Genomic DNA, 17,058 nt, shown 5'->3' on the forward strand with positions numbered 1-17,058 from the left:
GGGTGCCACTGCGGAGAAGGCCCTCTGCCTGGTTCCCTGTAACCTCACTTCTCGCAGTGAGCGAACCACCAGAAGGCCCTCAGAGCTGGACCTCAGTGTCCGGGCTGAACAATGGGGTAGAGACATTCCTTCAGATATACAGGGCCAAAGCTGTTTAGGACTTTAAAGGTCAGCACCAACACCTTGAATTGTGCTCTGAAATGTACTGGGAGCCAATGTAGATCTTTTAGGACCAGTGTTATGTGGTCTCGGCGGCCGCTCCCAGTCACCAGTCTAGCTGCCACATTCTGGATTAGTTGTTGTTTCCAGGTCCCCTTCAAAGGTAGCCTCACACAGAGCTCATTGCAATAGTCCAAGCAGGAGATAACCAGAGCATGCACCACTCTGGTTGGTAGGTAGGTAGGTAGGGTCACAGCTGGCGCATCAGATGGAGCTGGTAGACAGCCGTCCTGGACACAGGTCGTAGTCTCAAATCTGTGTTTCTGTCTGAGTGTACATACAACTCTTGATTTAGAATTTTGTGGGTACTTTAGAACTTTTGCATCTGCAAGTGTCAGTGGATTGGGCAAATACATTGAAAGGCCAGTAATGAGCATGTCACTGGATTTGTGTATTTCCTAATATTAATTCTTTTTTAAAAAATAATTTTTAATACACATATATTACAAATAGGGACCGCTTACCAGCGGGAAGGTAAACGGCGTTTCCGTGTGCGGCTCTGGCTCTGGCTCTGGCTCTGGCCAGAGCAGCGATGTCACGCTGGCCACGTGACCCGGAAGTGTCTCCGGACAGCGCTGGCCCCTGGCCTCTTAAGTGAGATGGGCGCACAACCCCAGAGTCTGTCAAGACTGGCCCGTACGGGCAGGGGAACCTTTACCTTATCTTTATTACAAATACACAAGCATACAAACATACATTTCACACAATCCTTAAAAGTGTTCAGACATACCTATACTCAATCCCACGAATAATTCATTTTCCCATCACCATCCACCACCCCTCACCCCACCTTTGTGTTTGATTTCCAATTTCCTAACATTTCTATCCTGCCTTTCTACTGTCATGGAACCCAAGGCAGCATACATGTGTTTCCCATGTGGTCTCTCATCCAGCCCATGACCAGACCCATATCTGCTTAGCCCCAGCATGGCGGAGACCTCATGTGCAGGCAGACCATATCCTGGGATCATGTGTGCTTTTCTTCAGTTGTTGCCTGTTGTGTTTTGTTAATTGTGAGATGTTAACATTAATCTCATGTTATGAGAACTTTCAGTATAGAAACTAGATTGAAGCTGCGTTTGTATAAACCACTTTGTGGCCCTCCTAGGTGTGTGACATCATACTGGGTTCATAAGGAAAGGGTTAACTAATTGTAAAATGACTAGCCAATAGGAACCCAAGGGGAGGAGTTAGAGTTAGAGTTGTTAAGAAGTCAGTCTGGAGTTAGAGAAGAGAGAGAGGATAAGTCTGTGGGTTGGGTTAGTCTGGTGTGAGAGAGGGAGAGAATCTGTTAAGAGGAGTCAGTCAAACAGTTGAGATAATCAGTCAGAAGGTATTCGGAAGGTATAGGCCGGTAAAGAAACTAAAGTGAAGAAACTGACAAGAATTTTATCTGAGAAACCATAAACTTGTTAACGCTTATAAAATAAACTTGTTTATTTGGTTCAATTTTAATAACTGTCTGGACTCAGTGTGTACCCGAGAGTAACGGGTTGGTGGCAGCAGGGAAGCGGGCACCGTGGTGGCACAGGGATCAATAGACTGTCAATCGTCCGGGGATCCTGTGTGATCGCTTGCTTGCTGTGGCACCTTGAAAGGAAACACAGCTGCTTGCACCCCAAATCAGCCCTGATGGAGAACCGTTTGCAGAACAGACAATGTAGTTGCAAACTGCGGCCTGCTAATCATCATGTGGAGTTTGTGTCTGTGTGTGTTTTAACGTAAGAAACAGAGAGTGGGAAGTTTCCAAACTGTATCTCGCCCTCATCAGTGAGTATTATGGGGTGTGTTTCTCTGGCGTTGTGTTTCCCATGCTCCTGCCATTCATAAGTAATTTCTCATGAAACCCTCCTGTTTGCCCTGCTCGATAAAACCAGATTATGGTCAACGGCTACAGAGAGCGTGAAATAAGAGAAAGGGCCTTGCATCGGAATATGCCGCCGCGTTTGTCACTGGCAGTATTATATGTAACCCAAAGAGACCACATTCTTCTCCCCAAGTAGCACCGAGAGGCAGCTCAGGTTCCCTGAATGTTAGCCGCTCTCGGCGACTGTGGGAAGGGTCCCTTTCACTCACGCTGGCCATTGTTTTTCCTCCTCTCTGAAGGAAACCTGCTCAGATGTGCTGTTTTATTTCTTGGCGAGACTCTTGAGGGGGAAAGGAAGATCCTGCAACCCTGGTTCTTTCCTTTGACCATATCTCTGGAAAACCGGCGTAGGGCTGAACCGAGAATACTGCCAAAGGAGCCACAGCACAAGGTTCATACCCTACCAGTATATCTTCTTGTGGCCGGGGTAGCAGGGTGGAAGAGGAAGTTGTCATAGATTTTGTACATTAAAGAAAATAAACTAGAGAATTGGAAGAGCTCTTGCCGCTTCGAAGGCCCATCTAGTCTGCCATTCTGTTCTTTACTCAGAGACATGGAGAGAGGATGTAGTCATCAAAGCTAGGAACCACTGAAAGCCTTATGAAGCCCATAGATTTGTCTAATCCTCTTTTATAGTCATCCACATTGAGAGCCATCCCTCTATCCTTTGGTAGCTAATTCCATTGTTTTTCAGAGTGCAAAGACGTTCTTTCACTTGGATAAGGCAGGGCATCCATTTATAAAAAAAACACAATAAATACAAATTAGAGAAAGAGAGAAAGCAGAGTTGGCCTCCTCCCACCAAACTCTGAATTTGTCTGTCAGAAGTCTGGGATTTGCCACTTTATTTCTCAGATCTGTTGGCATAGCATGAGCCACTGTTTCTCCTGTTCTCCTGGGGAGAGAGAGAAGAGTGAGGGGATAGATCCAGGTGGCTTCTTCCTGCATGCGAAGCTGGAAGCAGAAGAACCCATCATCATGCGACTTCTGCGTATGTTATATGCTTTGTGGATACCTTTGCAAATCATGTGATAAGAGTGGTGTAGACATTTGAGGTGGGTTCTTGGGAAAGGAAACCCCTGTTGCTTGAATAGCTCAGCAGCCCATGCTTGCCCCAATCCTAGGAGCTGCTGTTACCACCTTCCTCTCGCCCACGGCTAAGAAGCTTTCCTTGGGCATGAGAAATGGAGGTGGTGGTGTTAGTATTCCTCATTTACTTTTCTTGATAGGGACTTAAGACTGCAAATGCTTATCCTTCCCACTGGCAATTCTCAGACCTTTATGTTCTTCTTCTTTCTAAAAGTTGCTGTTAATAAGGATCTATGGGTCAAAGGGGATCTCAGTAAACAGCAGAAACCAAGGGTGAATGCAGGACACAATCTAGCCAAGATTAAGCCCTCCTAAGTCCCCATTGGGACCTTCCCAGTGGGAGAGACTGGGCTGCAGGTTCTGTTCAAGCTTTGCTTTCTGAGCAGCTCCTGTTGAACTCACTGAGTCTCACCTAAGCATGTGTAGGATTGGCTGCACACACTGCACTTAAGCATCAGACTAAAATCAGGGATGTAGGAAGTACTGAACTTCAGCTAGATTTGGTTGGCATCCGTCTGTCTCAGGAGACAACGGAGGAGTGTGCCTTTGGGGTTGAAGTCAAACTGTTGAGAGTTACAATGCCTGCTGTATCTGTAGAGACTGATATGGGAGAGACATGTTTTGTTGCAGCTGGGGCAGACAAAGGCATCTAGTGGTGCTGATGGAGGTGTATCATGGCTTTCCTTCTTCCTGTGCTCCTCCCAGTGGTCGTTCCTTCTCTGGTCCTGTAATTGTAGAGTTCTCAGGAAGGCCATAACCTGATGTGGTCCTTTCCCAATGACTGGGACATTCATCTGCCTTTGAAGAACATACCCAGACACCTGGACTCTATAAATTCCATAATTGCGATGTCCTTAAACAAAATGACTTTTCTCTCCCCGACCCCCAGATCCTTAGAATTTGCACAAGATACACTCCCGAACAAGACACGATGACGTTTTCCGACGGCCTTACACTGAACCGAACTCAGATGCATAACGCTGGATTTGGTCCCTTGACGGAACTTGTGTTCACATTTGCCAATCAGCTCCTGCCCTTGGAAATGGACGACACGGAAACTGGCCTGCTCAGTGCCATCTGCTTAATCTGTGGCGGTATGTCTTGCTTTGTCTTTTGATAGGCTGGAATGAGCACGCGACAGAGAAGAAGTTGGGTTTGACAAGTGCTAGTATCTTCAGGGTTTACTAGAATTCATGGAAATGAAAAGTTGTTTCCAAGGAGACGTTTCTACTGAACTTGCCTAGGTCAGTGTTCTTCAACCTTGAGCCCCAGATAGATGTTGCTACACTACAGCTTCCATCATCCCTGACCATTGGATAACCTGGCTTGGATGATGGGTGTTGTAGTCCAACATCTGGGGACCCAAGGTTGAGGAAAACGGCTTTTTGAGAGGAAATAGTGGTGTAGGGAAGGGGGAATGACACTATATGGTGCCATGGTGTGTTACCAAGACAAGTGGGAACGCAGGCCTTTTGACAAAATGGGAGCCCATGTAGCCAGAAATTGCCCTGCTGTCTCAGCTATGTCATGCAGTCATGACAAAACAGGCTGAAGAAAGAGGGATGAAATCGCCCCTTCCCTATGAACTCCACGTGGATCTTTATTCCTCATATCTCTGGTTATCTGTAATGATTACATTTTTGAGGAAATGTTCTAACTTTTAAATTTTTGGATAAATGTTCTAACATGGAATTAGTTGGAAGTCATTTTTTTCTTTTTTGGTATTATTTTTCATTCTTTTTCCTTTTTTAGGAGAATATAATGTGTTTTATTTTTGATTGCAGTTTGTTATTACGTTTACATCCTTGTATTTTGTTTTTGTATTTTCTTCTGTTTTTGTATTATTTGTTCGTTTTATTCAGTGCTTGTCTGTATGATGTATGTGTGTGTGTGTGTGTGTGTGTGTGTGTGTGTGTGTATGCCCCTTCCCTGGATTTGGGGCTGCTGAGAAGGCAGAATCTTCCATTTCTGGACTACGCCTATGCCAAAGGATTTGGAAGCTGTTCCTAATGTATAGATATCATGTGCAGATATCTGTGCAGCAGTGCCTCAGTATCAAATCCTACGTACATTACAGATAAACCATCGAAGGGTTGAGTGAACCACATTTTCCCCCACAAATCCTGTATTTTTGAATCACTCGAGACTCTTAACAGATGTTTCATCTAAACAGGACAGTCCAAATTCACCTCACAGGTTCCTTTAGGCAAAATCTGGAGGCAAATGTATTAAACAGGAAGCACTAGTGACATGCCTCAGATTTGTTTATTTTTAATGCAATGGCTCTTAGTTAACTCAGTGTTATGCTGACACCTACTGGCACAAAGGGGGTAATAGCATTGTGCTCCAATTGAGAGATGAAATGGCCAGAAAGTATCCCATAGAAAAATAAAACTTTTTGAGTTGGATTTCATTTTACAAATTCAAAATGAGTAAAGTTATACCTTATTATTGGTCTGGTAAGTAAACACAAATATATAGTTAGTTATGGCAGTGCAATTGTCTTTGCTTAGAGCCTTAGAGAGGAACAGGAACTGTTTTTCCAGACTTGTTAAATACATTGCCAGTTTGCTCAGGAAAAGCCCAGAAGTGTCATCATGCTAGTTTGGAACTGGGCCATGGAAAGCAAAGAATTTTCAACAGGCAGAATTGGGTCATGTTGGTTTGAATGCCAACACTAAAGTTTTGCTGTTCGCTGTTTTTCACCGCTTGTAATATTTGTGTGGTTTTTTCCAGACCGCCAGGACCTCGAAGAACCAGCTAAGGTAGATGAACTACAGGAGCCATTGTTGGAGGCTCTCAAAATATACATCAGAAAAAGAAGACCCAACAAGCCTCATATGTTTCCAAAGATCTTAATGAAAATCACAGATCTACGCAGTATCAGTGCAAAAGGTAAGCTAGATTCCTATGGAATAATGACTCTTGCTTGGTAGGAAAACATTTATGCTCTGATCCCCGGATGGAATTTATCTAGAGTCCTGTGCCCAGCTATTGAGTCATGTGACCCAACCATGGACGAACTTGATTTGCCATTCCGTTTGAGCGGTGATGGGCTTGACCCATGACTGCTTTCAGTGCAGAAGTGTGTACACAAACCCCAGCGCTATGCACACGCATACCTATCCCCAAGAACAGCCCCTCTAAATGTAGAAGCACCTTCTTGAAGAAAACCTTCCAAGTGATTCTAGTGCACCATTATTTCTGATTATTTTTTCACTGCAGCCATGCCCTGATTTGCCAAAGTGCAGCTAAATAAACTCACGGTTCGGCGCATTGACTGACACATTTTCCTGGCAACAAAGCTCTGATGCGTGGGACCAAGGAAGCAGACCTACAAAGTTTCTAAATTCCATTCATTAAGAGTTGTCCTTTGACTTTTGTGGGCCCTGTGCTGTTGAACTGTTTATACTCATGCAATCATCCTCTATTTGATAGATTGGTTTATTATGCCAAATTATTACAGGGAGCATAAAGGATAGTAGTATATATATTTAGCACTGTATTCAGCTAAGAAAGTTTTCTAGGAATTTCTAAGTCAATTTATATTAAAAGGTAAAGGTAAAGGTACCCCTGCCCGTACGGGCCAGTCTTGACAGACTCTGGGGTTGTGCGCCCATCTCACTTAAGAGGCCGGGGGCCAGCGCTGTCCGGAGACACTTCCGGGTCACGTGGCCAGCGTGACATCGCTGCTCTGGCCAGAGCCAGAGCCAGAGCCAGAGCCGCACACGGAAACGCCGTTTACCTTCCCGCTGGTAAGCGGTCCCTATTTATCTACTTGCACCCGGAGGTGCTTTCGAACTGCTAGGTTGGCAGGCGCTGGGACCGAGCAGCGGGAGCGCACCCTGCCGCAGGGATTTGAACCGCCGACCTTTCGATCGGCAAGCCCTAGGCGCTGAGGCTTTAACCCACAGCGCCACCTGCGTCCCTTCAATTTATATTATTATACTTTATTGCAGGGGAATGAATTCCTAACACCTGGCAGCTGCCTGTGTGCGCTTGTTTTCCAGGCAAACCCTGCCTGTACCTCTCTGGTTTTACAAGAAATGGTACCCCTTTGATATGAAAGCTGCCTTGAGTGCCTAAATGTCAGATAAATAAATGCAACATAGTTTATTCACCAAGGAGATCATGGCTGTTTAATGTGTCCGCCGTGTTACGCCCTCCTTTCTTTGGGGCTTTTTCTCCTTCCGCAGCAGTTCCTTGGAGATGCCTTAAGTGTATAAACTCAAATAACCTTGTATATAAGGACAGTAACTAGACAGCATGGTTACATCCAAATTCATTATGTCCATGATGAAACATCCCTTCTGCTAAATTGCAGTATTCACCACTTCCCAAAAATCCGTATATGTACATCACCAATAATAATTATTTCACCATTACAACTTAAGCAATTTCCCCGTTTCACTTTGTGTCATGTGAGGAGCCCTCCCATTTATCAATGCATTATAGCCACAACCCAACAGTGCTTGTCAATTAGTATAGACAACTCTTAACTTTTCATAAGGTTGTGGTTAGAAATTATTTGCTCCGAACTTAGTGCCCTCACATGCTTTTCAGATTGAAAGTGGTAACGTGTTTAAAGGTCTTAGCTAGCTTGGAAATGTTTCCAGTTATGTCTCAGCTTTGGAACCTGCTGAAACATATGTGAAAACATAATCCACCAATTGTACAGAGAGGCTTTTTTCACTCTCTCTGTGACACAATAATTCCACTTTCATGTTAGACAGAAGTGATTAAAAGCAGCCTACTGATTCATTAGTTTTGTTAGTAAACCAATTTATAAGAGGAAGTTGGGGGTGGTTATTTGATTTCTAGCAAATAATTGATCTTTCAGCCTCCTCCAGTACTCTCCACTACTGTTTGTCCTGAAGCATTGAAGATACAGAAACCGGAGATAAATTGAATGGGTTTTGACCTTCCCTCCTGCCAATCTATAGCTGTTGCTCACATCTTCCATGCAGAGAAGTGCATGGAGAAAATAGGCTTTGCACTGTCCAGAGATGGGAAGGCCTGGAAAAAATGGGGGGATGGGACAGAATTTTCTGCGGGGGTTTTCCGTAAAAATTGAAAAAAAGTTTGATATCATTTGAATATTCCACAACCCCCCCCCCCAATTTTTCCAGGCTTTGGGGAAAAAATGGGGGGTGAGGGACTGGTTTTCCCCCCAGGCCTTCACATCTCTATTTGCACCCATGGCTTTTAACATATTTAGGGTGGAATACTAGGACTACTTACTGTATGCTTACCACTTGAAGCAGCCCTGTGTTCCTTTATAACCTGTCCATGCAGTCAGCCAAGTATTATTGTGCTTCTGAATCTTTGGTTAAACGTTTAAGTTTAAGCCTTAACCTAGACTATTTGCTGTTGCTGCAGTGGACTAACAAATTTATTTTGGCTCAACACTGTCATGGACTCAAACCTGATTCATCAGACGCACAAAATGAAATCTTAGTTGGCAGATATTTAAAGGTGAAAATTCTAAGGGGGTAGTTGAATGGGAATAAAATGCAAAAATTAGGCAATGGTGATGAGGGCTTAAGTATTTTAAATGTGCACCCCTTTATAGTAGCAGATTGGTTATAATTGCTGATGTATTGATATATTTAATGGGGGAGGGAACTATTCACAAGAATCAGTCATAGATAGCACAGCTATAATAACCTGGCATTGGTAAGCTGAATAACTCATGTAGCATGATAAAAAATATTTGGGCAGCCGAAGCAGCAGAGGCCTACAGTAGCCTGCTGCACTATGTGGCTAATGATTTACAAAATATGGGTTCCCCTGACATGTAACAGCTTTTTGTTTTTAAAGTGACCTGTGACTCCACTCTTAAAAGGATGTGTTCTTCAGCAGCTTTGAACATGAAGAAGGTGCTTCTACCTGGGCAAACGTTGCTTCTGAGCACTTTCTTGTGAATACACAGAACTGGCTCCTGGCACTCGCAAGCCTCTCTTCCGCCTTAAAGAGAGGCTAATCTTAGTCTCTGGGTTTCCTGTCCCCTGAAAGCTGTGCATTTTCCTTTAAAGAAACCTGACTTGATAAATGTAAATCTTGTTTTTTGTCTTTTTTAAAAGGTGCTGAGCGTGTTATTACACTGAAAATGGAAATCCCTGGCTCTATGCCACCTCTCATCCAAGAAATGTTGGAAAACTCAGAAGGACACGAACCACTGACCCCAAGCTCAACTGGGACCACAGCAGAGCACAGTCCTAGCATCTCCCCAAGTTCCGTGGACAACAGCAGCGTGAGTCAATCCCCACTGGTGCAATAAGGCATTCTCCAGCGACATTCCTAACATTTTATAGACAGGGATGAGACGCAAGAATAGTCTTTGCTGCTGCTCATTTTCTGGACTTATATATAAACACACTAAAACCCAACAAGGACCAAGAACTTTTCATGTGTACCCATATTATATGTACACACACACACATACCCAAACAGATGCCTTGCAGCTTAACTTGAAACCATAAACTTTTGAAATGCTAAATGAACTAGTTCATGAAATAATAAACTAGTTAAGCTTCAATTGTTTCTGCTGGAAATCCAAGATTGTACGGTGACAAGACAGATCTCAAACAAGAGGTTAAAATTATGGTTTTTACCCATTTCTGATGACTTTGTACATAAACAAAATATATGGGCCTGTACTTTCTCGACTGGATGTTTGGTGCTTTCCTTTTCTCTTGCGTACATGAAATGACCCAGACATCATGCTTACGAAATGGACCGCTTACATGTCCAGGTGAAAAAAAGTTCTGAGAGAGACATTCTAATTTAGTTAGGATGAAACCTTGTCTTTGCTCTTTTTTTAAATGGCCTCGGTTTGTATTTCTTTCTTTCCCAGTAAAAGGAGACAAAGAAATTCACTGCACTAGCAGAAGGAACTTCTGTATACATGTAACTGCCAGACCAGTTATTTGGATGTAATTTGTTTTACTGTTAATGTCACTTTAAAATTTACAAGGGGGTTTGTTACTTGGCTGACTTCTCTGCATTTAAAAATAAATACTAAATTTTTAACTTCAGTTATAGCCTTCAAGGCAGAAACACTTTCCAGTGTTAATGTTTTTGTTTTGTTTTTCTTGTTCACAAGCTGTTAGGGGGATATTTGTGGGCTAATAATGACCAGGCATACTCACTACCTCTGAATTGGTGACACTAGTGAAAACAAATATGGAGAAACTGCCCCCCCCAAGCCCCACAGTCCTCCTCTCTGGTAACAAGGGGCTGTCACTAGAATACCCAAAAGCAGAGATGAGAATCTGCCTCTTTGACTTTGTTAATCACCATAAAACAGAGTGGAAAATGTGGTAGCGTGGTTACAATTTTTAAGTGTCAGTTTCTTAGGTTTCATTTTAAAGCACTAGTGAATTTTTTTTATATATTCTAGCAAGTCTGTGATGTACTTTCACTGGCTCTGTTTGTACATTGAGATTGTTTAACAATGCTTTCTATGTTCATATACTGTTTACCTTTTTCCATGGAATCTCCTGGCAAAGAATAAAATATATTTATTTTAAACCTGTGGTCAAAAGCAGTGTCTTTTTAGTCCAAGCTCCCAAATGCAAGGAAATGGTTTTTATAATTTTTTTTTTAATGTTTAAACTTCATTTCAAAAAGCAGGTTTGCAGTTTGCAACCATGACAGTTAAAATGTGTGCTTTTGCACAGCTCCCTAGAACATTTCTACAAGCCGGTCAGACAAATACATGACATTTCAATGAGTAAAAAAGAGCATAAAACTGTCGGTGTAAGAACAAAATGTTAAAATGCCTACGCACAATAAGAAAAAACCATCAATTACATCATCACATAAAATAAGTCAAATGTACAAAAAGTCTGCGACAAAAAGGGACAAAAGGACAACATAAGATATTTGTTGGAAGTTTGTGTGCTCTTTGGGCACTTAATTAAACATCGCAAAATCGTCATCTTCATCAGACTCTGCAAAATATTTCACTTCTTTTCTCGCCCGTCCAGTCCGCGGCCTGGAGGCTGCTTCAGAGGCAAACTCTGAGGGGAAGATGTCTACATCTGAGTCCTGATCAAAGGAGGTTTTCTTCGGTTTCTGTTTGATAAGGATTTTTATTTATTTTTTTACAGTTAGTGAAGACCACATGTGAAGTGTTCTTTTAACATTGATTTGATACTTTAACTGTTATCTAAAATCCCTGCTTAAGCAAGCAAAATCTTCAACATACATGTGCTTGTCGTCTAGGAGTACTCCTGGTTTCTCAAAGCGGTTTCTGTGACTTTGCCAGCTACAGCAATTCCTGCACTGCGATAGTCTGGCCTAGTTGTCCATGCTCCTGCCTGGACTACTGTAATGGACTCTACCTAGACATTACCTTGAAGACCGCATGTTGCAGCTACTGCAGAATAATAATAATTTATTACATACTCTGCCCATCTGGCTGGGTTTCCCCAGCCCCTCTGGGCAGCTTCCAACAAGAGATTAAAAATATATTAAAACATCAGTCATTAAAAACTTCCCAATACAGGGCTGCCTTCAGATGTCTTCTAAAAGCCAGGTAGTTGTTTATTTCCTTGACATCTGATGGGTGGGCCCCACTACCAAGAAGGCTATGTGCCTGGTTCCCTGTAACCTCACTTCTTGCAGGGAGGGAACCGCCAGAAGGCCCTTGGAGCTGGACCTCAGTGTCTGGGCTGGACGATGGGGGTGGAGACGCTCCTTCAGGTATACTGGGCTGAGGCCGTTTGGGGCTTTAAAGGTCAGCACCAACACTTTGAATTGTGCTCGGAAACGTACTGGGAGCCAATGTAGGTCTTTCAAGAATATGTCCACTAGGCTGGTAAATGGAGCAGCATGATGAGACACATGTGTCTCCACTTCTGAGAGCGTTGCGTTGTCTGCCAGTGAGCTAGCTACCAGGCCCAATTCAAGGTGTTAGTACTAGCATATGAAGTCATAAACAGCTTGGGACACAAGCACCTAAGAGCACATCTGTCAGGGGTTCAGGAGCAGAGGCACAGGGAGGAGAGGAGATGGAGAGCGAGGGGGAGGAATCCGAGGGGAGCGTAGGAGAAGAGGACAGTGGACCGAGGGATTCCATGAGCCTCTCCAGCGAATCGGAAGATTCACAGAAGGGGGCGCCAGTGGCCAGGGGTAGGGGGTTCCCAAGGGGAACACCCCAGGAGCAAGGGGGGAGCAGGGACTCCCAGAGCAGTAGTTGGAAATCAGGACCAGCTTCCCCACCAGAGCAGAGTGGGGGGGGGAAGAGTCCCAAGGATCGGGTCCAGTGCATTCCCCACCAGGGAGAGAAGATAAGGCAGGGCTGACCACGCCTCCATCGGAGAGTCAGACAACGGAGGAGAGGTCAGATCCGGCCAGTGTCCCGGAAGAGGGAAGCAGTGACAGAAGTAGTGTAACGGTCAGGAGGAAGGTCACTGGGTTGGCGCGAGAGGCAAGTTCAAATGTACAGGAGCGCGGGACAACAGAGAGTGAGGATTGGGAACCGGGTCCTAAAGCCCGCCGGAGGGAGGGGGAGGAGCTAAGCGACTCAGCGTCAGAAGAGTCCAGAAAGGGCAATGCCCCAGCGGGCAGGAGGACCCAGAGGAGGAGAGAGCAGCGTAAAAGGTGGAGCAGGGCTAGGATCTTAAACTGGTGTCATAGGGGAGGAGACTCAGACGGTACTTCGCCGGTCTAGGCTTTAAGACGTAGAGCTGCGCGCTACGGCTTTGAAATGGAAACTAATCCTCAATAAAGACTTTTGTACATAACGACAGCCTAGCATTGGTCCTCTGTGAGCTGGGACCTAGAGGCAGCTCTGACAACATCCCATATCTCCAGCTCTACAACCGGCAAGGGAGACCCTGTTGAGCATGACACTGCCCTCCCTGCATCCATCTCTCTCTTTAGTAATGTTTAGGAAGAACTTTAAACATTCCTGTTGACTCAGGATACTGTTGCTGGAAACCATAAGGTTATTAGCTGTTAGGGTTTATAATTGTTTTTAAATGTTTTGTATTAATGTGTTGGCATTTGCCGGCAGAAATTTTAAATTATTATTATTAACCTTCAAACTGACTATTGTATTCTCCAGGAAGAGAATGTTTATGTTGTTGGAACAGAAATAATACAAGTCAGAATAACTTGTAGATGCAGAATTTACCTTGCTTGGCGTAGACTTGGGTGTTTTCTTCCCCGGGTTATATTCACCTTCATTTTCAGAACCAGATGCTTTCCTTTTCTTTGCTCCTCTGCCTTTTCCTACTAAAACATTAAATAATATATATATGCAACAGTTATGTATATGTTTCAGAATAGCAAACTGGATTATCTCAAAGTTATTTGACAGTTTTAGTAGAATAGATTGAATCAAGCAGAATTTTTTGACCTATGATTCTCTACAGGAATTTGTTTATGCGTATTAATAAAACACATTAGAACTGAAATTTCTCTACAATAATAAAGGTATTAAAAAAACCTTCCCGATACATACCCCATACCTGAGCATCAAAAGAAATGCAGCACATTCTTTTGCCTCTTCCAGAAACGTCAGACCCAAATTTCCACAACCCAAACCTTTGTACTAGTGCAAAATGAAAGCTAATGCTACCAATTTAGCAGCTCAGTATCTTCTATCATCATCAAACAAGACATTAATTATGGAACTCAAATTCTATTTCATTTCACAGGAGTCTCATTTTTGGGATTAAAGAACTGTGGAAGAAGTAATCCTTTGATTGCTAAGACAACCAATAGTTACATGAAACTTCCCTTTCTTTTTGCTGACTGATTAAAATTACAATTACTATTGTAAGAGCCAGAACATGCTACCTTTTCATCAAAAAACACATGCCATTGTTAAATGTTCATTCACTGTTTGTGGACTGATTTAATTATTGCAATTCACCCCCTAGCACAAGAGTTGGGAACCTTTCAGGTGCCAGATGTTGCTGAACTACAACACCCATCATCCCTAGCCAATATCCATGTTTGCTAGGGCTGATGGCAGTTGTAGTTCAGCAACATCTGGAAACAAAGGTTCCCCACTCTTGCTTTAGCATAACTTCATGGGCTTCCATGCTCAGTAAGGGCTACAGCCACAGCTGCATTCACAGAAAGAAAAGCATTGTGTCCACTATAAAGTTTATAGTAACAGCACAGTGTGCCTTGCAGTTCACAAACTCTTCCGTTTTAAAAAATACTTTCTCTTTAAAGTGTATTTTTGTTCTCTTGGCGACAACAGTTGAACACAAGAGTTAAGGTCTGCTAAGGGTTTGGGACACGGCGCTGTGGGTTAAACCACTGAACCTCTTGGGCTTGCCGATCGGAAGGTCGGTGGTTCGAATCCCCGCAATGGGGTGAGCTCCTGTTGTTCGGTCCCTGCTCCTGCCAACCTAGCAGTTCGAAAGCACATCAAAGTGCAAGTAGATAAATAGGTACCGCTCTGGCGGGAAGGTAAACGGCGTTTCCGTGCGCTACTCTGGTTCGCCAGAAGCGGCTTAGTCATGCTGGCCACATGACCTGGAAGCTGTATGCCGGCTCCCTCGGCCAATAAAGCGAGATGAGCGCCGCAACCCCAGAGTCGGCCACGACTGGACATAATGGTCAGGGGTCCCTTTACCTTGTGATACTACATAACAGTTTGTGTGAATGTGATTCTCCAGCTAGGCTATCATAAGCCCTGAATCTGATTCCACATCCTGAGTATATTCCGTCCCATCCTCAAAGCAGCTTCGTGCATCCTCTCTTCATATTGCCAGTGTGAAGAAGAAAGGCAAGCCTCCACAAGGGCATGATAAGTGTGACCTGCATCCACAGCCAGATAATGTGTATCTTGCTAAAAGGTCAGTTTCCCTTTCACATATTAACAGCAAAAACGGGAAAGAAGTGCAGCAGCTCATTTGCACTCCACCCCTGCTTCATTCCAATTAAACGATCTTCATTCCGAGATGAAGAAAACAAGAATTGCTACATCAAGTGAAAATAGGCAACATCCAAACTGTTACCTTTGGGAGTTGCAGCCTTCTTTGGGATGCCGAATTCAGGTTCTGAATCAGAGTTTATTATTTCCATCTTCTTGGGCTTAGGAGGTCTTTTTGGTTTAGAGGGCACATCCGCTGGCAGTTTTGCTGCTAATTATATTAAGAAATACTACATTACCATGAGTACAACAGATTCTCCCTACAAGTATGCAGAGTCCCTACAAAGAAAGGCTCTGTTTCTTCCCTACGTTTTATTTTTCACTTTTAAGGGCTCAAGAATGACTTGTGATTTTCTGCATGTGTGGGTTCAGATACCCTTTGTGTTCATTGCAGTCCCAGCCACCCACAAACGTACTTGCTTTGTTCGACAAGGAGGAAAGGATTAGAAATCTGACTTTGTTAAAGAAGATGGGATGCAAAATCATGTGGGTGGGAAAGAATTACACAGGACTACGTTATCTGGAATATTCCAAAAGTTAATAAAAATGCCCATCTTTCTATGGATCTGTCTTGCTGATTATTTGATATTCTTTCCTGATAACGTCAGTTCAGTCCCATATCTTCTGCAACCGTTCTTTCCAAATCTGAGCAATGTGTAACTCTGCCCTTATTAGCAATTGACTGTACATCAGTATTTTCTGCTTCTGATTTTAATATATACAGAAGAGTAATTGCAGTGCTTCTTGAAGTGTTATATTGTGTGTTGAAAACTAAATTCCAGATTAGATTTTTTTTTTTTTTTACACAACTCATATGTAGATGAATTTTGGAAAACAGATGTAGGTATGCTTGATTTATTATAGGAAATATTAGTGAAATTCAGAAATGGGATGCAATACCCTTCTGGTAATATAGACTATCCTTTTAGTCATATACATTATAAGTGTTAATTTGAGTGCCTGGGGTTTTGTTGTGTATTTTGTTATGATTAGCATTACCCCTCTGTGATACTATGGATTTATCTTTTTAAAAAAATATTAGGGCACTACGGAAGAATTGTGCTAATATTAACAACAACAACAAGAAAATATGTAGACAGGTTTCTCCTTGATCTTCTTTCTCTTCCCCTTAGCACAGACAAAGATTACGTAGAATAGGCAATGGGCGTCTGACTCCCATATCTTGCTTCAGTCTTTCAGTTTCCCATAATCTTAGTTTAGACTGAAGTGGGAGAAGGTAACAGTGGAGCAGGGCTTTGCGGAGGCAATATATGTGACTCTCTCCACGTGCAACTGCTGTACTTTCATAGGGTGAAGGTTCATAGTCCATAAATGTAGAAAGCAGACAGTTATCCCTTCATGCTGGAACTGCATTTCACTCATTCTCCAGAAAGGAGGTAAGAAGAAAAACTTGCTATATCCAAAGAAGTGAAATCATGGATATCTCTACTAAGCAGTTTTAAATACCTTGGTGATTATTTTTTTCCAGACTGAAAGGTATGTGTTTTCTTAGCTGTCTACTAAAAAAACATATTAACAAATTTAATTAATAATACTATGAACATTAAAGGACTTGGCAGCCAGAAAATCCTCTTCCATGGATAGGCAAACTAAGGCCTGGGGGCCGGATCTGGCCTTCTAAATTCGGCCCACGGACGGTCCGGTAATCAGCGTGTTTTTACATGAGTAGAATGCATCCTTCTATTTCAAATGTATGTCTGGGTTATTTGTGGGGCATAGGAATTGGTTCATTTTTTCCCTTCAAAATATAGTCCGGTCCCCCACAAGGTCTGAGGGACAGTGGACTGGCCCCTGCTGAAAAAGTTTGCTGACCTCTGTCTATTTAGTCTCTGCCACCTGCAGTCTGAAGGGTAGTAAAACAGGCGAAGACAGTAGATAGCCATTACCAGTCAGGGTAGACAGTTTGAAGCTAAGTGGACCAAAGGTATCCCCCCCAAAAGAACCCCCCAATATATTTAGA

General features: G+C 43.1%; 2 protein-coding genes across 17 annotated transcripts in view; one reads left to right on the plus strand and one right to left on the minus strand.

The window, feature by feature from the left end:
- The window catches only part of RARB (retinoic acid receptor beta), a 357,399-nt gene extending 346,691 nt beyond the window's left edge, over positions 1-10,708 (plus strand). For all 9 annotated transcript variants that reach the window (XM_079947362.1, XM_079947368.1, XM_079947366.1 and 6 more), the window contains 3 exons: positions 4,065-4,269; positions 5,912-6,070; positions 9,259-10,708. In XM_079947362.1, the coding sequence (XP_079803488.1) occupies positions 4,065-4,269; positions 5,912-6,070; positions 9,259-9,455 (561 nt within the window). In that variant the 3' untranslated portion in view covers positions 9,456-10,708. The remainder of the gene's footprint in view (positions 1-4,064; positions 4,270-5,911; positions 6,071-9,258) is intronic.
- A 52-nt stretch (positions 10,709-10,760) lies between these two features.
- TOP2B (DNA topoisomerase II beta) overlaps positions 10,761-17,058 on the minus strand; it is a 44,104-nt gene continuing 37,806 nt past the window's right edge. For 2 of the 8 annotated variants that reach the window (XM_079947150.1, XM_079947149.1), the window contains exons 34-36: positions 15,163-15,285; positions 13,320-13,420; positions 10,761-11,254 (exon numbers count right to left, since the gene is read on the minus strand). In XM_079947150.1, the coding sequence (XP_079803276.1) occupies positions 11,093-11,254; positions 13,320-13,420; positions 15,163-15,285 (386 nt within the window). In that variant the 3' untranslated portion in view covers positions 10,761-11,092. Of the gene's footprint in view, positions 11,255-13,319; positions 13,421-15,162; positions 15,289-17,058 lie in introns of those variants that run through there. The other 6 variants (XM_079947148.1, XM_079947147.1, XM_079947152.1 and 3 more) reach the window with 5 other exon arrangements.

This window comes from Podarcis cretensis (assembly GCF_951804945.1).
Source record: "Podarcis cretensis genome assembly, chromosome: 12".
In the NCBI taxonomy this organism is placed as follows: Eukaryota; Metazoa; Chordata; class Lepidosauria; order Squamata; family Lacertidae; genus Podarcis; species Podarcis cretensis.